This window comes from Oncorhynchus tshawytscha, linkage group LG05 (genome assembly GCF_018296145.1).
Source record: "Oncorhynchus tshawytscha isolate Ot180627B linkage group LG05, Otsh_v2.0, whole genome shotgun sequence".
NCBI classification, from domain to species: domain Eukaryota; kingdom Metazoa; phylum Chordata; class Actinopteri; order Salmoniformes; family Salmonidae; genus Oncorhynchus; species Oncorhynchus tshawytscha.
The window spans coordinates 72,569,324-72,587,656 of NC_056433.1; the positions used below are offsets into that span (position 1 = coordinate 72,569,324).

Below are 18,333 nucleotides of genomic sequence, written 5' to 3' on the forward strand. Positions count from 1 at the left end.
ATATTTAACCATGGCAAGGTGACTGGGAACATTGACATGTACAAACAGACCAGCTATGACCTCCGTAAGGCAATCAAAGAGGCAAAATGTTAGTACAGAGACAGTGGAGTCGCTATACAACAGCTCAGACACGAGACGCATGTAGCAGGGACTCCAGACAAACACATCTTAAAAAAAAAAGCCAGACACGTCACAGACACCGACACCTCGCTTCCTCGCTTTCTTCCCCTGCTTCGAAGAAACACACAGCCGGCGACGTGTACCCCGCCACTCAAAAGTACTATGTGCTCCGTGGCTGACATGAGTAAGACAAGTGTGTTAACCCTCACAAGGGTCTGAACCCCTCCCTGTGCAACTGGATTCTGGACGTCATTAAGGGCCGACCCCAGGTGGTGAAGTTAGGAAACAACATCTCTGCCACGCTGATCCTGAACAGGTGGTCCCCATATGGGTGCGTGCTCAGCGTCCTCCTTTACTCCCTGTTCACCCATAACTGCATGACCATGTGCTTCTCCAACACAATCATCAAATTTGCTGACGACACAAGTGGTAGGCCTGATCACCAAAATTTACGAGACAGCCTACATAGAGAAGGTGAGGAGGTGAGTGCCTTGGCAGAGTGGTGACAGGAAAATAATCATTCCCTCAATGTCAGCAGAGGCCGCAGTGGAGAGGGTCAAAAGCTTCAAGCTTCTCGACGTGCACATCACTTTGGACCTGAAATGTTCCCTTCACACCAACAGTGTGGTGAAGAAGGCGCAATAATTTGGCTTGGCCCTTAAGACCCTCAAACTTCTACAGAAGCACCATTAAGAGCATCTGGTAGGGCTGTATCACCGCCTGGTACAGCAATTGCACCGTCTGCAACCGCAGGGCTCTCCAGAGGGTGGTGCAGTCATCCCAACGCACCATCGGGGCCACACTGCCTGTCCCTCCAGGACATTTACAGGAAGGCCAAGAAGTTAATCAAGGACCTCAGCCACCCGAAACATGGCCTGTGCACCCCACTTCCATCTAGAAGGTGGAGACAGTACAGGTACATCAAAGCTGGGACCGAGAGACTGATAAACAGCCACCACTAAACGGTCTCTGCACAGTCTCTACCCTCTGTCCAGTATCCTACTCTGCCCCTTAGTCACTGTCACTAGCCGGGTACCACTGAGTACTCTACCCAGCACCTTAGGGAATGCTGCCTTATGTACATAATCATTGAACACTGATCACTTTAATAACGTCTACACACTACCCTGAACAAAAAATATAAACACAACATGAATCAATTTCAATGGTTTTACTGAGTTACAGTTCATATAAGGAAATCAGTCAATTGAAAGGAATTCATTAGACGCCAATCTATGGATTTCACATGACGGAATACAGATATGCATCTGTTGGTCACAGATACCTTAAAAAAGGTAGGGGCGTGGATCAGAAAACCTGTGAGTATCTGGTGTGACCATTTTCCTCATGCAGCGGGACACATCTCCTTCACATAGAGTTGATCAGGCTGTTGATTGTGGCCTGTGGAATGTTCCACTCCTCTTCAATGGCTGTGCGAAGTTGCTGGATATTGGTGGGATTTGGAACATGCTGTCGTACACGTCGATCCAGAGCATCCCAAACATGCTCTATGGGTGACATGTCTGGTGAGTATGCAGGCCATGGAAGAACTGGGACATTTTCAGCTTCCAGGAATTGTGTACAGATCGTTGTGACATGGGCCGTGCATTATCATGCTGAAACATGAGGTGATGGCTGCGGATGAATGACAAGACAATGGGCCTCAGGATCTCTTCACAGTATCTCTGTGCAGTCAAATTGCCATCGATAAAATGCAATTGTGTTCGTTGTCCGTAGCTTATGCCTGCCCATACCATAACCCCACCTCCACCATGGGGCACTCTGTTCACAACAATGACATCAGCAAACCGCTTGCCCACACAATGCCACACACGCTGTCTGTCATCTGCCCAGTACAGTTGAAACCAGGATTCATCCATGAAGAACACACTTCTGCATCGTGCCAGTGGCCATCAAAGGTGAGAATTTACCAACTGAAATCAGTTAAGATGCCGAACTGCAGTCAGGTCAAGACCCTGGTGAGGACGACGATCATGCAGATGAGCTTCTCTGAGATGGTTTCTGACAGTTTGCGCAGGAATTCTTCAGTTGTGCAAACCCACATTTTCATCAGCTGTACGTATGGGTGGCTGGTCTCAAACATGGTCTGCGGTTGTGAGGCTGGGTGGACGTAATGCCAAATTCTCTAAAACGACATTGGTGTCACTGATTAGGTGAATGGATAAGGCGGAGTCAGGCGCAGGACACAGGTACAATGTATGAGTAATAATCAGAGAATTTACTCAAAAAATAAGCAGTGTTCCAACAAGGAAAAACACAAATATCCAGAGCACAAAATAACAAAACCACATGACAATTACGCACAAAAGAGAAAGGGAAGCCAGAGGGTTAAATAAGGAACATTGATTGTGGAATGGAACCAGGTGTGTACAATGAAGACAAAACAAAAACGAAAATGAAACATGGATCGGTGGTGACTAGAAAGCCGGTGACGTCAACCGCTGAATGCCGCCCGAACAAGGAGAGGGACCAACTTCAGGGGAAGTCGTGACACCTGGAGGCGGCTTATGATAGAGAAATTAACATTAATTTATCTGGCAACAGCTCTGGTGGACATTCCTGCAGTGAGTATGCCAATTGCACGCTCCCTCAACTTGAGACATCTGTGGCATTGTGTTGTGTGACAAAACTGCACATTTTAGAGTGGCCTTTCATTGTCCCCAGCACAACGTGCACGTGTAAAGATTCTAATGTTTAATCAGCTTCTTGATATGCCACACTTGTCAGGTGGATGGATTATCTTGGCAAAGGAGAAATGCTCACAAACAGGGATGTAAACAAATTTGTGCACAAAATTTGAGAGAAATAAACTTTTTGTGAATTTTAAACATTTCTGGGATCTAATTATTTCATCCATGTGACCAACACTTTACATGTTGAGTTTATATTTTTGTTCAGTATATTTATATATAGTATCTACTGCTGAACTAAATTTGTGATAATCTTTTAATTTTGATTATTGTGTGCTTGTTTGACATTTACTGCATTGATTGATAGGAACTATAAATATAAGCATTTCACTGCAACAACACCTGCTAAACTGTGTACGTGACCAATAAAATCTGATTTGATTTGGTTCTACATGGGTTAAGTTAACCCCTCCCCTTTACACAGGTAACCCCTGGCAACATGATCCCTGCCCAAAATCTATACAATGGTTGGTAACAGTATACATTTTAAAGTCTCTGTAATCAACTTTCCTGCCCTTACTGACTGCATGACTGTCCATCAGAGCCCGTATTCATACAGCGTAGTAGGAGTGCTGAACTAGGTTCAGGCCCCCTGTCCATTCATTATAATCTACAAGGCAAAACTGATCCTGGACCAGCACTCCTACTCTGAGATGCTTTATGAATACAGACCCCGATCCTTTTCAAGCTATTATACAGTATAACTGTGTTGCTGGTTTTCTTTCATATGAAACATTACATTGGAAACAATACAAGCCATGTTAGTAATAAACCCTCCTCTCTCTGCATTCCTGGGGAGAGGTGGACACTGTACAGATGTAGGATCTTAGTTTGATCACCCTGTTGCAGGAGAACTTTCCTGCAATGCAAAACTTGTTGTGTATTTTAGGTTTAATTCTAAAGTTTGTAATTTCCACTTTGAAATGTCAGACTTGATTTTTACATACAAAAAATGTATAAATCCCTACAAAAATGTCTGATAATTATAATCCACATAATAATTTGCATTTCCTGTTGCTGCGGGATTATTTTCCTGCTGTAGCAAATTGTCTCAAATGAAGATCCTACATCTATAGCTTTAGTATAGTATTAGCATACAGTTTTAGTATGGCTTTTACCCTAGCTTTAGCACTGTGCTTTACCCTACATTAATTCTACATGGCTTCTCTTTCAGGATTTGGATAGCTAGATGGGTAATCAATCATGTTTATTTGGAAAACTGATCCTGATAATCATACAAAGCTATCTTCTTCTCTTCTGATATGTAGGCTTATCCAGGACACTGTCTTTGTTCAACGAGGAGACAAATGCAAGATATGCCAGGAATGTTTGAGGCTTGCACGTTTTAGACTGGGCTAGAAAGAAATGTGCCAAACTAGCCTGCCAGGCCATAGCATCGTCCCTCCGGGAGATCTGTACACATGAGGCTCCTGTTGCTGAAGGCTATATCCCATATCCCGAAAACATATTCACCAGCCCTCTGATTGACCTATTTCCAATAAACTTTCTCAGTCACAGAAGGCAAATCTATAATCCAGAATGCCTTACCAGTCAGTACAGTTTATACAATGTGTGAACTATGATAAAATTAACATTTAAATCCACATTTTCTGAAGCTCACCCTAGTCCCCATACTCAATAGTAGTTGCCACACAAGATTACCACTTGATCCCAGATGACAACGCACATTTAGAGAGATACGGAGTAAATTCGGTGCACTTGTGAAAAGTTTAATATAAACGTTTATTTTCACACATTTTATAACCCGCAATGTCTAGTAAAGTATTCCGAATTATAGATTTGCCTTCGGTGATGGGAAATGTTGATCAGAAATCGGTAAACTAGAGGGCTGGTAAATATGTTTTCAGGACACAGGATGTAGCCTGAAGGGCTACAGAGTGAAGGGGCTAGCCAGGCCAGTGACATTTTGCCTTTTCAAACATCTCAAGGCATAGATTTTTTTACCCAAATGTTAACCGGGCTTTAGAAAAAGCGGACTACTAGCCTGGCTGGTCAGTGCCCATATTCCTTACATTCCCATCCCTGAAGTTAAGGCTAGCTTCCCCTGGATACGTTTCAGTAAAAGTCATATTGTTAACATCAGTGTTACCTGGCTGATATGCTGCTGAAGTGGATGTAGGAGGCCACCATCACCCCGACTCTGCCTTGACCACCCTGTAGGGGCCGGAGCCAAGACACAGGTCAGGAGGTCAAAAGACGAGCAAGGAGAGGTAGGAATGTTGGGTGTGTCTAATAAGCCTGTGTGTGTGTGTGTGTGTGTGTGTGTGTGTGTGTGTGATTCCTACCTGACAGTGCATGACCAGAACATGCTGTGTGTGTGAGTGGAGCCAGTTATCCATGATCTTACACACACCATACATCTGTTCCATGGACGGGGCCAGCAGGTCTAGCCAGCCCGTGTCCAACACCTGAGACAAAACACACGCACGCACACACATAACATGCACACGCACACACATAACATGCACACGCACACAGTTACCTTGATTAATAACCTTTCTTGAGATCTGAAGGCTTTTGTTAGCTCCCCAAGCTAGTCTTTAGCTCAGTGGTCTTGAGTAGTACACACAGACAGGCAACAGCTACAGTATTCATCTCACCTTGGGGTTCATCTGGGTCAGGCTATCATTCTTCTCTGAGAGGTTGATCACCTAGGGAAATAAAATACACATTTTAGACCATTTTTCTGTAGCTCAATAACTACTGATGGAGGGACGAGGGAGATGAGGAAGACGAAGACAATGATGAGGATGGGTGTATAGATCAATTATGGGCCAGACTACCACTAAAAGTGGTCTATAGCCCCTCCATTCCTCACCATGTAGTTGTGGCCATGTTTGGATTTGAGCATCTGTGTGATGTCACGCAGGTGCTGGAGGTAGGTCTGGTCTGGGCATGCCTGGGGGAAGGATACGGTGATGATGCGCTCCGTGATGTAGTCCAGGTCAATTCTGTATCCCTCCTCCATGACTGGGATATTAGACTGATGAGAGGGAGAGTGATTTGTGATTGTTTATTTCATATGTTTCCCATGCTAATAAAGCACCTTTGAAAATCTAATTGGAGAGAGAGAGAGAGAGAGAGTTTCACATACACACTCTTATCTCTGTAAAACTACCCAGATATAATAATAGGGGGTTAAACATACAGACCACTACCACTCACTGGGCCGCACCTACGTGGCAGGTTGGCACATCAGTTACACACAGACTGACCTATGTGGCAGGAGTGTTTCACTTTGACTCAGCAGACCTTCACTACACACAGGACTGAGGTTTGAGACATTATGCCCCCAGAAACTCAATGCTAATGGGAAGTCATTTTTTGCCAACACAGCGATACAGATTTAGGATATTAATTTGATCACCCTGTTGCAGGAGAACTTTCCTTGTAGTTGCCTGTTGCTGCAGAATTATTTTGCTGATGTAGCAAACTGGCTCAAATGAAGATCCTACTTCTGTATATGATTTCACATTTAGTCATGCGTATTAGCTAATTCTTTAGTCTTAAATCCTTTGACTGGAAGTCATGCTCGGTGAATGTGGAATCAGGAGTTTACAAATGAAAAGATTAGAGTTAATGTAACAGACCCTCCATAACCTCTCATTCATTCAGTCATGGACGGACGGACGGACGGACGGACGGACGGACGGACGGGCGGGCGGGCGGGCGGGCGGGCGGGCGGGCGGGCGGGCGGGCGGGCGGGCGGGCGGACGGACGGACGGACGGACGGACGGACGGACGGACGGACGGACGGACGGACGGACGACAGACACGGACAGACAGACAGACAGACAGACAGACAAGACAAGACAAGACAAGACAAGACAAGACAAGACAAGACAAGACAAGACAAGACAGAAACAAACACCTCCAGTCAGTCGAGGCAGAAGTGGATGAGGCTGTGTCTGGAAGGATGATGATGTCTGCCGAGTGCCCAAAACATGAATGAAGTCATCCAGACACTCCTGTACCTACTCACTCTCTGAAGTGATTCCCATTAGATACTGCGGTCCATGCTAATTCTTCCTCAACAAAGCCAGCAATAGTTTCATGTCTGAAAACGGTTTATCTGTCTTTATCTTAATGTATCTGAACATATTTATAATTGTTTGACCTAGGAATATGTCAGATGCAAAACTTGTAAAAGTGAGAGTGATTAGAATTGAAATAAGAAGTGTTTTAGAGTAACTGTGCTTTGCTGTGGGCAGTCTAATTTCTTCCCTCTCACACCGCTCTGGCTGTATAAACTCACCCATTCATCCTGCCTCTGAACTCTAGACCTGCATGTAACAATATTTTACATACATGTTACAACATATCTACAGGACACACACACAGAGACTCAGAGACAGGCACACACACAGACACAGAGACACACAAACAGAGGCACACACATACACAGAGACAGACACACACAGAGGCACACACACACACACAGAGACAGACACACACAGACACACACAGAGGCACACAGACACAGAGACACACACACACACACACACAGAGGCACACACAGACACAGAGACAGACACAGGCAGGAAGGGCCAGACTGAGACAGGGCCTAGAGTGAGTCAGGTGGCTGGGCCAACCTTTATTTTACCCTGACCATGTGATCAGGATACAGCAGCAGAGTAAACATTGTTACAGTCAATTTCACCAGAACACGAGGTGGTGCATGCTGCTGCCAGGCGACAGTCTCCACAGACACTCTGACAACTCTGCCATGCCAAAGTGAGGAAGACTGGCAACCCACACACACACACATAAAAGACCTACGCGGCACACACATGCACGACATTTCTAAGTGACCCCAAACTTTTGAATGGTAGTGTATGTGTGGGCTTCTCTCTCTCGCTTTCCCTCTCTCTCTCTCTTGTTCTCTCTCTCTCTCTCTCTTTCCCTCTCTCTCTCTCACTCCCCCCCCTCTCTCTCTATGTAAAACAATGTAATTGTGTCAATAAAGGTTGTTTAACATTTTCAACATATCCAGCTGGAACCTGTGCTAGACTGACTGGCTGGCTGACTGGCTGCCTGCCCTGTCCTTGGGCCCTATGTACAGTCCTAGTGGAACTTGTGTGTGTTTAGATAACAACATCAGACAACATCAGTCAGACAGACTGACTACCATACAGTGCTGAGGACCCTACATAATGCTGATGATGTCACACATGTCCTGTAATGACAACATCAGACGGAATCACTGCCTCCAGTGATGATGTCAAAGAGATGATCAATTACAAACACTCTCGTCCTCCCTCAAACACCAATATCCAGGCAATGTCAATACTGCAGTCAAATGCCTCAGTCTAACTACATTAGCCAAGCCTCAGTTCTAACACTACTTGTCTGTTTATTGAACACTTTTAGACCAGTACCCCCTATATTTGTCTCTGCTCTACTTGAGAAAAAAGCAATTGACACACACACATTCCATAGGGTGTTCTCAGTGTAGAGTAGTCCACAAACCAAACTAACCATTTCTAATTAGATGTTTTTTTACCTCACGTTTGCGAGGAATGTGTCCCAAAATGTATCAGAGACCTCCTTTCTCTGTCTGTCTATTATTTTCTTTCTTCAATGGATAGCACAAGTTGGCAGTGAACCTCAATCCCACAGCCTGGCCCCTTTAATATTAGTACAACAAGAGACAACTCAGCATAATATCTTCTTAGTCTCCACTTCACTAATAAACATCATTACCCATGAGTCTTCATGGCCCTGGAAATGCTCAAGCAATATGCCAAATGTGTCTGAGGCTCCACAATGTCTTTCTTCCCCTTTCTATCCCTCTGCATATCTTAACACCAAAGTGTGGTTTATGACTGTCTGAATCCCCTCTTTCTATCATTCACTTCTTCTCTTTATCTAATTAGAAACAAGATTTGGATCAATTCCATCTCAATTACACTTGTCATTACTCAAATGAACTGGACTGGAACTGGACTGGAACTGGACTCCAAAGGGGAAAATCAATGGCCAATTCAAGTGTTGAAATAGAACTCCTCAACCCCCGGCTTAGAGCAGTAGGTAGCTAAAACACTTTTACTAAGAGCAGCTTATCATGACTTCCACCTCACTGAGTCAGTGTTAGTTAACACAAGAGGGAGAGAGCTTACTGCACAGAGACAGCACACACACGTTTGCACTCACATGCACACAAACACGAGAAAGCAGAGAGGCTTACCTAATAGTGGGCTCCTATCAACTGTGAAATCCCCCAAAGAATATCTACTGCACTTTTATATGTCTACTGTGTGTGAGAGAGAAAGGGTTGAGACGGTGTAGGGGTGGAGACTATGTATGAGAGAGAGAGAGAGAGAGAGAGAGAGAGAGAGAGAGAGAGAGAGAGAGAGAGATTTACTGTAGTTGGTTTAAATTGCACTTTGCCCCTGCCTTTTCAAGTAATGACATCTATTGACTGCTGCTGATTCAGTGTGTGTGTGTGTGTGTGTGCCAACGTACGTGCTGTGCATGGCCTTTATTACTTTATTACTTATGCACATCACTACCTTCGGAGCAAATCAAATCAAATCATATAAATGTGTATTTTGTCACATGCGCCGAATACAACAGGTGTAGGACCTCTATACCAGGCGGTATAACCAAGTCCTTAACCAACAATGCAGTGTTAAGAAAAATATGTTTTAAGAAAGTATTTACTAGAATAAACAAGTAAAAAATGTATAATAAATAAGAAAATAGAAAAATAACAAATAATTAAAGAGCAACAATAAACCAAAAGTGTGTGCGGGGGCAAATGAAGACATTTGCCAGTTGGTCAGCGCATGCTTAGAGGACACATCCTGGTAATCTGTCTGTCCCTGAGGCCTTGCGAATGTTGACCTGTTTAAAAGTATTACTCACATCGGCTACGGAGAGCGTGATCACAGTCTTCTGGAACAGCTGACGGTCTCATGCATGCTTCAGTGTTGCTTGCCTTGAAGCAAGCATAGAAGTAATTTAGCTCATCTGGTAGGCTCGTGTCACTGGGCAGCTTGCAGCTGTGCTTCCCTTTGTCTACACCTGTTGTATTCGGGACACGTGACAAATACATTTGCTCTGACTTGATTTGATAGTCTTGATCGGAGCTCATCCATTTTATTATCCAATGATTGCACGTTGGCTAATAGGACTGATGGTAGAGGCAGATTATGCACTCTCCGTCAGATCCTTACAAGGCACCCCGACCTACGTCCCCGATATCTCTTTCTCTTCTTTATGCGAATCACAGGGATTTGGGCCTTGTCTGGTGTCTGAAGTAAATCCTTCGTGTCTGACTCGTTAAAGAAAACATCTTTGTCCAGTTCGAGGTGAGTAACCGCTGTGCTGATTGATATCCAGAAGCTCTTTTCAGTTATAAAAGACGGTAGCAGAAACATTATGCACAAAATAAGTTACAAATAACGTGAAAAAACACACACAATAGCACAATTAGTTAGGAGCCTGTAAATCGGCATCCATCTCCTACCGCGCCATATCAGCATATAGGCTATCGAAGACTCCTCTCCAGCACACTCTGTTCACAGTTGGCTTCTATCCAGCTAGCCAAACAAGAAGTTGTTTTCTCATAGCTTCTTCAACGATATAATTAACAGCTACAATTATATCTGGCCACAAATAAAGAAGGCCTCTCTTTGAAGCCTCAAGTGGCAGGGGGAAAAGGCTGTAATGTGACCTGTATCCATTAGATGGTGCCAGAAGACTATTGTTTGAGTCAGTAGCGAGCTCATTTAGGCATAGAAATGTAAACAGTATTTTATGTCAAACGTATTTGTTTATGCATGAACACAGTTACACGCATTTATGTCGAGTTGTCGAGTAAATAAGCAGAAATATTATACAAATCCAGCAAAAGTACCATAACAAACATTTACACTTTCCCATAGATTACCAATTATACTGACCAGATCTCTAGTGGTCGCTCTAACAAACGTATTCAGAAATATCCAAGGGAGCAAGATCAGGTGGGACCATTCTAGCCAATGAGAGGTCAGATACGCGTGTAAACAACAGGCACAACGTTTACCACTATTTACCACAGCTACAGTCGCAATTGGCTATATCGTAAACATGAATGAAAACAAAAATGTGCTTTTTGGTCCTAATATAAGGTTAGCAGTGTGTTTAAGGTTAGGATTATATTTAAAATCACATTTTAAGAAAATAAATTGTAGTAATAGGCCCCCGCCTTTATGACGTTGTGACCATGACAACTCGTGGCGACCAGGCACAACTCTATGGAACGCGGTTTGGGTCTTTGCAGGTCAAAATGATTTGACACATCAAATAACTATGGAACGCCGTTTGGTTCTTTGCGTGTCAGAAAAGAAGCATGTCAAATAACACAATTTGACGCGTCAAATAAGCTTGCTGACCAATCAGGACCTGAATATTACTGCGCGTCGCGTAATCATTTAACATGTTCATGATTATTTTACGTAGATATTACACAATAATTACACTATCACTCGTATTTCATATGTCATAACGATTCGCCGATACGTATGCTATGACCCTGGTAAAGTCTTGTCTCGTGCACCTGCTGCTACTGCACGAGCGCAGACACACTTCCCCAAACTCTGGACCGTGCTGGTTAGAAGAAAGCTAGCTAGCTGATGGATGCAAACAATGTTCTTCCCCAAAAACATAGCAAAACTACAGAATCTGTTTCAGTAGCTATAGTTAGCTAGCTCACTATCTAGTTACGTGTCATCACCCAAAATACCCCTAATTTACAAGACAGGTCTTATTTGATTAATCGTGGTCGGACCCACCTATGTGAAACGAGCCACAATAAGGATTAGCCACAATTGTGGAATTTGCGGTTCACCTTCAAAATAAGGGTATCTAATTGAAAGCGATACAAATGAATACAGATAATGTTCTTATATAAATTCAACAAAATACAATAATTTGTTGATTTGACAAAAATGTGTTAATCACACGGGTTGTATTAGACTTTAGAATTGCATTCGGGGCATACTTATTTCACTGTATCAGTCTACTCTACTCAATGACACCCAGAGAACATTAGTGTCATTGCTTTTATTGCGGGACCTGAAACCACTGTGAATTGAGACACATTCATTGCACCAGTCGCTGCTAAAGGGGAAGTTAAATACAGAAAACTACATTTCCCAGAAGTCCATGCAGGGATCTGTACGTCATCTCATAAATATAAAGCTTTCGTGGGTGTAAGCAAATCTTCAAATCCCGCCAACTTCATCAAATGCTTCACATATCTAATGAGCTTGACTGGCTGGTTTCATACCGCAGCAAAACATCCTCTATAATGGCGGTATCGATAGCAACCGAGCGGCATTGACCGGTGATTTCACCAGCAGCCAGCAAAATAAAACAAATTGCACGGCCTGGCTAGCTCTCTTGCTTTCTCCATTGCTAGCTGGAAAACGCAAGTGGAATAATGTATGTAACGAATAAACTGCAAGGGTACCTTCCGGAACTAACGTTAGCTAACTAGCTTTATTTATTTGGAGTTCGTAGTGGTTGTTGCTGCTGTTAGCTTGCTTGCTAACGTTAGCGCATTCACTTGCGGAAAATGGAAAGTGTGCGGATAGTGGCTGGGGAGAGGAGCCGATTGGAGGTGGATTCCCTGTCAACGTCAGTCGGAATATTAGACTCGGAAATTGGACAAATAAGAAGTGGCAGCAAGTTTTTAAAGGCCAGTGGTGGTGCACTCTTCCCCGCTGGAAAAATAATTGCGACCGGGGAAGATGATGGCGGGGGCGGGGAGACAAAACTCTTGGGACTTGCTACCACCTCCCTACTTCACATAGCGATACGGAACGGGATTTACCAAAACCAGGCTGCTAACGCCACCAGTAGTGCTGCCAATCTCAACATGACCACCGGTAAAACACCCAACATCTACAGCCTCGTATCGGTCAGCAACACCAGCGTGAACTCGTTGTTGACCAGGAGACGGCGGCACAAGAGGAACCTCTCGGCCGCAGCTTCGACAACCTCAAGCCCACCCGCAGTCTCCTCCATTGGGGGAGTGAGACCCACACTGTCCGCATCGTCTGTCAACAACACACTGAGCCTGGATAGAAAGACCTTGCTTCGCCAGAAGCAGGCGAAGCAGCTCCAGCCCAACGACAAGGCGTGGGTCCGAGCTGACCTCCAGCAGGGTTGTATCCACGTCCATGACCGACTCACGCCCTCCTACCCCCGGGCGGTACTATGCACCGTGGACACCACGGCTGGGGAGATAGCGGCTCGTCTGGGGCAGCTTGGAGGAAAATGTGGAGGGATACTAAGAATGACTCGCAAAACAAGTGCTTATGTTGACCTGAACGGTAACTGCAATGGTAGCCATGGGCATATTGACTACCAACTTGGTGTGAATAAAAGTAACAACGTGAAGACCTCCTACCCGGGTTCTGTGATCTCCTACTCAGGGTCAGAGGAGAACCAACCAGTCTCTCCAATCAAGCGGCTTCATAGCAATAACAACCATGCTCAATATTACCTGGAAACAAATATATTACTTTCTGACTACAAGATACCAAGCACCTCTTCCTCTGAGGTTTATCTAAATGACAGTGAGGGTGCAGACATGGGCCTGAGTGGGGCCGACAGTTGTGGACTGTACTCAGGCTCAGACATGGAGAGTAGCACCTTTGATGATTTGAGCCCCGGTGGTCCGCGGCCCAGCCAACACCGGAGCTCCCTCAGTGATGCTGCTGTCCTTGGGACAAACTCCTCAGTGCTCAGCCCAAACTTAGATTCTGCCACGGAGGAATTGGACCCGTTTGGGAGTTCCTCAGACGAGGTTGAGCTTGACCCTTCCCCGACACACACAGCCAGCATCCCCACTGTCACTCAGCAACAGACCCTGGAGGGGAAATCCATGCACGTCCCCTCAACTGATGCCTGCAAAGCTCCTGACAACAGGCTATCAAAGTCAAACCAACTGGAAGACAAAAACGCTGCTGATGAAGGTGGAAAAACGTGTAGCACTGGAGGAGAACCCAGACTGATCAATCCCCTGTCAAGCTGTGGCAGTAACTCACTGGCCCTACCTCTGACTGGCAGAGCAGCTGTTGAGCGTGACCTGGTCGTTTCAGGGGAGCTGAGAGGGGTCCCGGGCCCAGAGAAAGCCTCCCCAGCACCGGCCCTCTTCGCCCAGCTGCACGGTGGAGCTATGAGGAGGCTGGAGGATGATGAGAAGCCTCTACAGATGCAGAATGAGTACCTCTCTAATCTGGGCTATGGAGACCCGTGGCGGGTACAGGAAGAGGGTATGGACCCAGAAATAGGCTGTCTCATACGCTTCTACGCAGGTGAGTGTGACCTTAGAAAATGTGATTCATTTATTATTGTGGCTATTAATGAATGATTATGTACTGGTTATAAATGTTTTATCTGTGGATTTTGTTATAACGTCCTTATGTAGGTTATTAAGTAGGCACCCTTCAAATAAAGTGTACCCGTATTTCTGTGTGGAAGGTGAGTGAGGATTGGGTGGGTCAGGTGACTGTTTCAGTGCTAAATAAGGACACAGCCAGGGTAAGCAGCTTCTAGTCAGATTCTCTAGGTTAGCTTAGCTTGGTGGTTCTCCCTTGGCCCCTGCACTGCTATCCCTGCCCTGGCTGTCAGTTTGATTGTGTTTGGCTAGTGCTCTGCCCATTATCATGCTGTCAACCCATTCTTAGTCCTACTAAAGTACTGTGTGACCATCCACTACAATGGCATTATGTTTGGTCAGTCGGATTGTCAAAACAAGAAGATGATTCAATTGTTCCAGCGGCCGGAGACAATAGCCTGCCTTGTGCCTCCGAACCGCCTACACGCTCCACCCCCCACGGGGAATGATGAATAGGCAGACACATCTGGAGGTAACAGGTGTGCTCATTTTCCATGATGCCCCAAGATCACAATGATTGTTAGGAACCACTTTGGAAAAGTGTGTTATTGTTTTGGATGTTGTTGGATGGAGCATATGGGCAGCAGGGATCAGTATGTTTTGAGGTTAACAATAAGTATATTTGTTTTTGACCACATCATCTCAGATCTAACCACAGGCATTCAGATGAAAAAAACGAATCCCTAACAAACAAACCACTTAGGTTTGATATGGCCTAGAACAGAGATGGGCAACTTTGATGGGGGTGGGGGCCACAAAAAAATCAAAACTCATCATGTGGGGCCTTAGTGGCTCGCGGGTCTGCGTACCCGCATCCATACCCACACATGCAGTCAGAGCTGGTTCTAGCTTTTTGGGGTCTTTATTCAACATTTTGTTGGGGGGCTGTTGAAGTTTTAGAGTTAAAGGTTAGGAAGCTTTTACTCACCAATGTAACAGTGTGGTCAAAGGCTTATTACAGACTGGGTGGTTCAGTCCCTGAATACTGATTGTCTGGAAGCCGTGATATATAAAACCGTATACCATGGGTTATTTTTACTTAGCTAATTACGTTGGTAGCCAGGCACCTCAGGGGTTTGTGGTATATTTCGTTACATCGTGCATAAGAACAGCCCCGAGCTGTGTTATGTTGGCCATATACCACACCCCTTCGGGCCTTATTGCTTAAGTAACTTATAGGTAACCAGATCATGAGTACAACTACTGTACAAACATAGTTATGTTTTTGTATTATTACATATTTATTAAAGATGCGCTATGCAGAAATCACTCTATTTCCTGGTTGAAAAAATTTGTATAGTTTGCCTAATTTCAGTTTGTGATAAAACAAGCAAGTTTAGTGTAAAGAATCATTGTACCATCTAAACCGCTGTGAAATATATTTTCCATAACCAAAACTGTAGTATTTTCAGCTGTTTGAAGCTGGTGTACAAAACGGAAAGTAAAATACGCAAAAACAAAACTTAAAGATAGGAAGCATAGAAATAGTGCACATATAACAGATCTACCACTTCTTAGACTTGATTTTAATTAGTGACAGATCTATAACCCACATTTCTATGTGAATTTTGTCAAGTCGCCCAAGAATTTATATATTGGAGCTTTAACTTACCCGGAAATATTATCTAAACTACCACAATGTACTATTTCTCAACGTCATATGAAGGATCTACTACAGAGTTCGTATGCTGGTGAGGTAGCTAGCTCAAGCTAGCTAACGTTAGCCGCTAGCATGTAATTACATTCCAGGCCAAATGTTTGCGGTGTTGGATTGTAGCTCACCAATCACACGAAGTGTGATGTAAACAAGAAGCAAATGGGTCACGTGCGGCCATGCAGCATTCTCTTCAGACTTTGTGGATGTGTTATCATATGTAGTACATATGTTTTGTAAACTTTTCGTCATGTTCTCTGTGAAGTAGGCTGCGGGAGTTTTGTAATTTTTCCACCTTGTCTTAGTGCTATCTGACAGACATCTGGAATATGTGTATACTGAACAAAAATATAAACTCAACATGGAACAAAATCAACGATTTTACTGAGTTAAAGTTCATATAAGGAAATCGGTCAATTGGAATAAATGAATTTGGCCCTAACCTATGGATTTCATATGACTGGGCAGGGGCACAGCCATGGGTGGGCGGGCCTATCTCCCACCCACAGGGGATCCAGGCCCAGTCATTCAGAATGAGTTTTTCCCCCCCAAAGTTTTTTTATTACAGACAGAAATACACCTCAGTTTCATCAGCTGTCCAGGTGGCTGTTCTCAGATGATCCGGCAGGTGAAGAAGCCGGATGTGGAGGTTCTGGGCTGGTGTCGTTATACATGGTCTGAGGTGGTGAGGCCAGTTGGACGTACTGCCAAATTCTCTAAAATGACGCTGGCAGCAGCTCTTGTGGAGGTTCCATCAGTCAGCATGTCAATTGCGTGCACCCTCAAAATTGAGACATCTGTGGCACTGTGTTGTGTGACCAAACTGCATATTTTAGAGTGGCCTTTTATTGTCCCAAGCACAAGGGCATCTGTGTAATGATCATGTCAGGTGGATGGATTATCTTGGCAAAGGAGAAATGCTCACTAAACAGGGATGTAAATGAATTTGTGCACAACTTTTGAGAGAATATTTTTGTGTGTATGGAACATTTCTGCTATCTTTTATTTCAGCTCATGAAACATAGGACCAACACTACACGTTGCATTTTATATTTGTTTTCAGTATATTTGGGATTTCCTTGACTCTCCCTTGGCCCTGCGACCCCCCTCCCCTTTTTGGTAGCTAACCCAGCCTGCACTCTTTTAAAAGTTTTACGATCAATCTGTAAATCTGCTCTCTTTGTTTTTAGTCTGTGGTTATGTTTTGGTTGTGTTAGTTGTGTTCTAGCTGATCTAGTTTGCCGACCATAACCGTGGTGGTTGGATGGGCCCCAGCCATCAATGTGTAAGTTTCTGCACTCTCTTTGCTTTGATCTGTAGTTATGCTTTAGTTGTGTTCTAGCTGGTCTCTAGTAGTTGGGCTCTAGCTTGCTGACCATAACCGTGGTGTTTGGCTAGGCTAATAGCTAATTGGTTAAATAGCTATTGTTAGCTAGCTGGCTAGCTTGCGGACTAAGATGACTGTGTAACAGTATAACTTTAAACCATCCCCTCGCCCATACCCGGGCTCGAACCAGGGACCCTCTGCACACATTGTTACCCATCGCTCCACTAAAGCCGCGGCCCTTGCAGAGCAAGGGGAAACACTACTTCAAGGTCTCAGAGCAAGTGACGTCACTGATTGAAATGCTATTTAGCGCGCACCACCGCTAACTAGCTAGCTATTTCATATCCGTTACAACTGCATATAGCTAACATTCTTTGATAACTGGTTAGATGGCATTATGCATTTCCAAAACATTGGTTTACTTTAATGTAGCTGTAAAATAGGTGTTGATAGCAACTGGCTGACTCATGTAGTGCAAACAAAGTTAGCAGGCTAATAAGGCTAAAGTTAGCAGGCTAATAAGGCTAAAGTTAGCAGGCTAATAAGGCTAACGTTAGCAGGCTAATAAGGCTAACGTTAGCAGGCTAATAAGGCTAACGTTAGCAGGCTAATAAGGCTAACGTTAGCAGGCTAATAAGGCTAACGTTATAATAAGGCTAACGTTAGCAGGCTAATAAGGCTAACGTTAGCAGGCTAATAAGGCTAAAGTTAGCAGGCTAATAAGGCTAAAGTTAGCAGGCTAATAAGGCTAAAGTTAGCAGGCTAATAAGGCTAACGTTAGCAGGCTAATAAGGCTAACGTTAGCAGGCTAATAAGGCTAACGTTAGCAGGCTAATAAGGCTAACGTTAGCAGGCTAATAAGGCTAACGTTATAATAAGGCTAACGTTAGCAGGCTAATAAGGCTAACGTTAGCAGGCTAATAAGGCTGACGTTAGCAGGCGAATATGGCTGACGTTAGCAGGCGAATATGGCTGACGTTAGCAGGCGAATATGGCTGACGTTAGCAGGCGAATATGGCTGACGTTAGCAGGCAAGTTGGCAAGCAACCTTGCAAGTTTATTTGTAACAATACATTCATAAAGTATTTGCTTATAAGTTGGCAGAAAA

General features: G+C 44.3%; 2 protein-coding genes across 5 annotated transcripts in view; one reads left to right on the forward strand and one right to left on the reverse strand.

Moving 5' to 3' along the window:
• The window catches only part of LOC112251324 (tensin-3), a 97,268-nt gene extending 86,413 nt beyond the window's left edge, over window positions 1-10,855 (reverse strand). For 2 of the 3 annotated variants that reach the window (XM_042322329.1, XM_042322328.1), the window contains exons 1-5: window positions 9,040-9,146; window positions 5,671-5,835; window positions 5,453-5,503; window positions 5,138-5,260; window positions 4,942-5,006 (exon numbers count right to left, since the gene is read on the reverse strand). In XM_042322329.1, the coding sequence (XP_042178263.1) occupies window positions 4,942-5,006; window positions 5,138-5,260; window positions 5,453-5,503; window positions 5,671-5,820 (389 nt within the window). In that variant the 5' untranslated portion in view covers window positions 5,821-5,835; window positions 9,040-9,146. Of the gene's footprint in view, window positions 1-4,941; window positions 5,007-5,137; window positions 5,261-5,452; window positions 5,504-5,670; window positions 5,836-9,039; window positions 9,147-10,759 lie in introns of those variants that run through there. The other variant, XM_042322330.1, reaches the window with a different exon arrangement.
• Window positions 10,856-12,039: 1,184 nt separating this feature from the next.
• LOC112251329 (PH domain leucine-rich repeat protein phosphatase 1-like) overlaps window positions 12,040-18,333 on the forward strand; it is a 50,143-nt gene continuing 43,849 nt past the window's right edge. For both annotated transcript variants that reach the window (XM_042322331.1, XM_042322332.1), the window contains exon 1: window positions 12,040-14,161. In XM_042322331.1, the coding sequence (XP_042178265.1) occupies window positions 12,415-14,161 (1,747 nt within the window). In that variant the 5' untranslated portion in view covers window positions 12,040-12,414. The remainder of the gene's footprint in view (window positions 14,162-18,333) is intronic.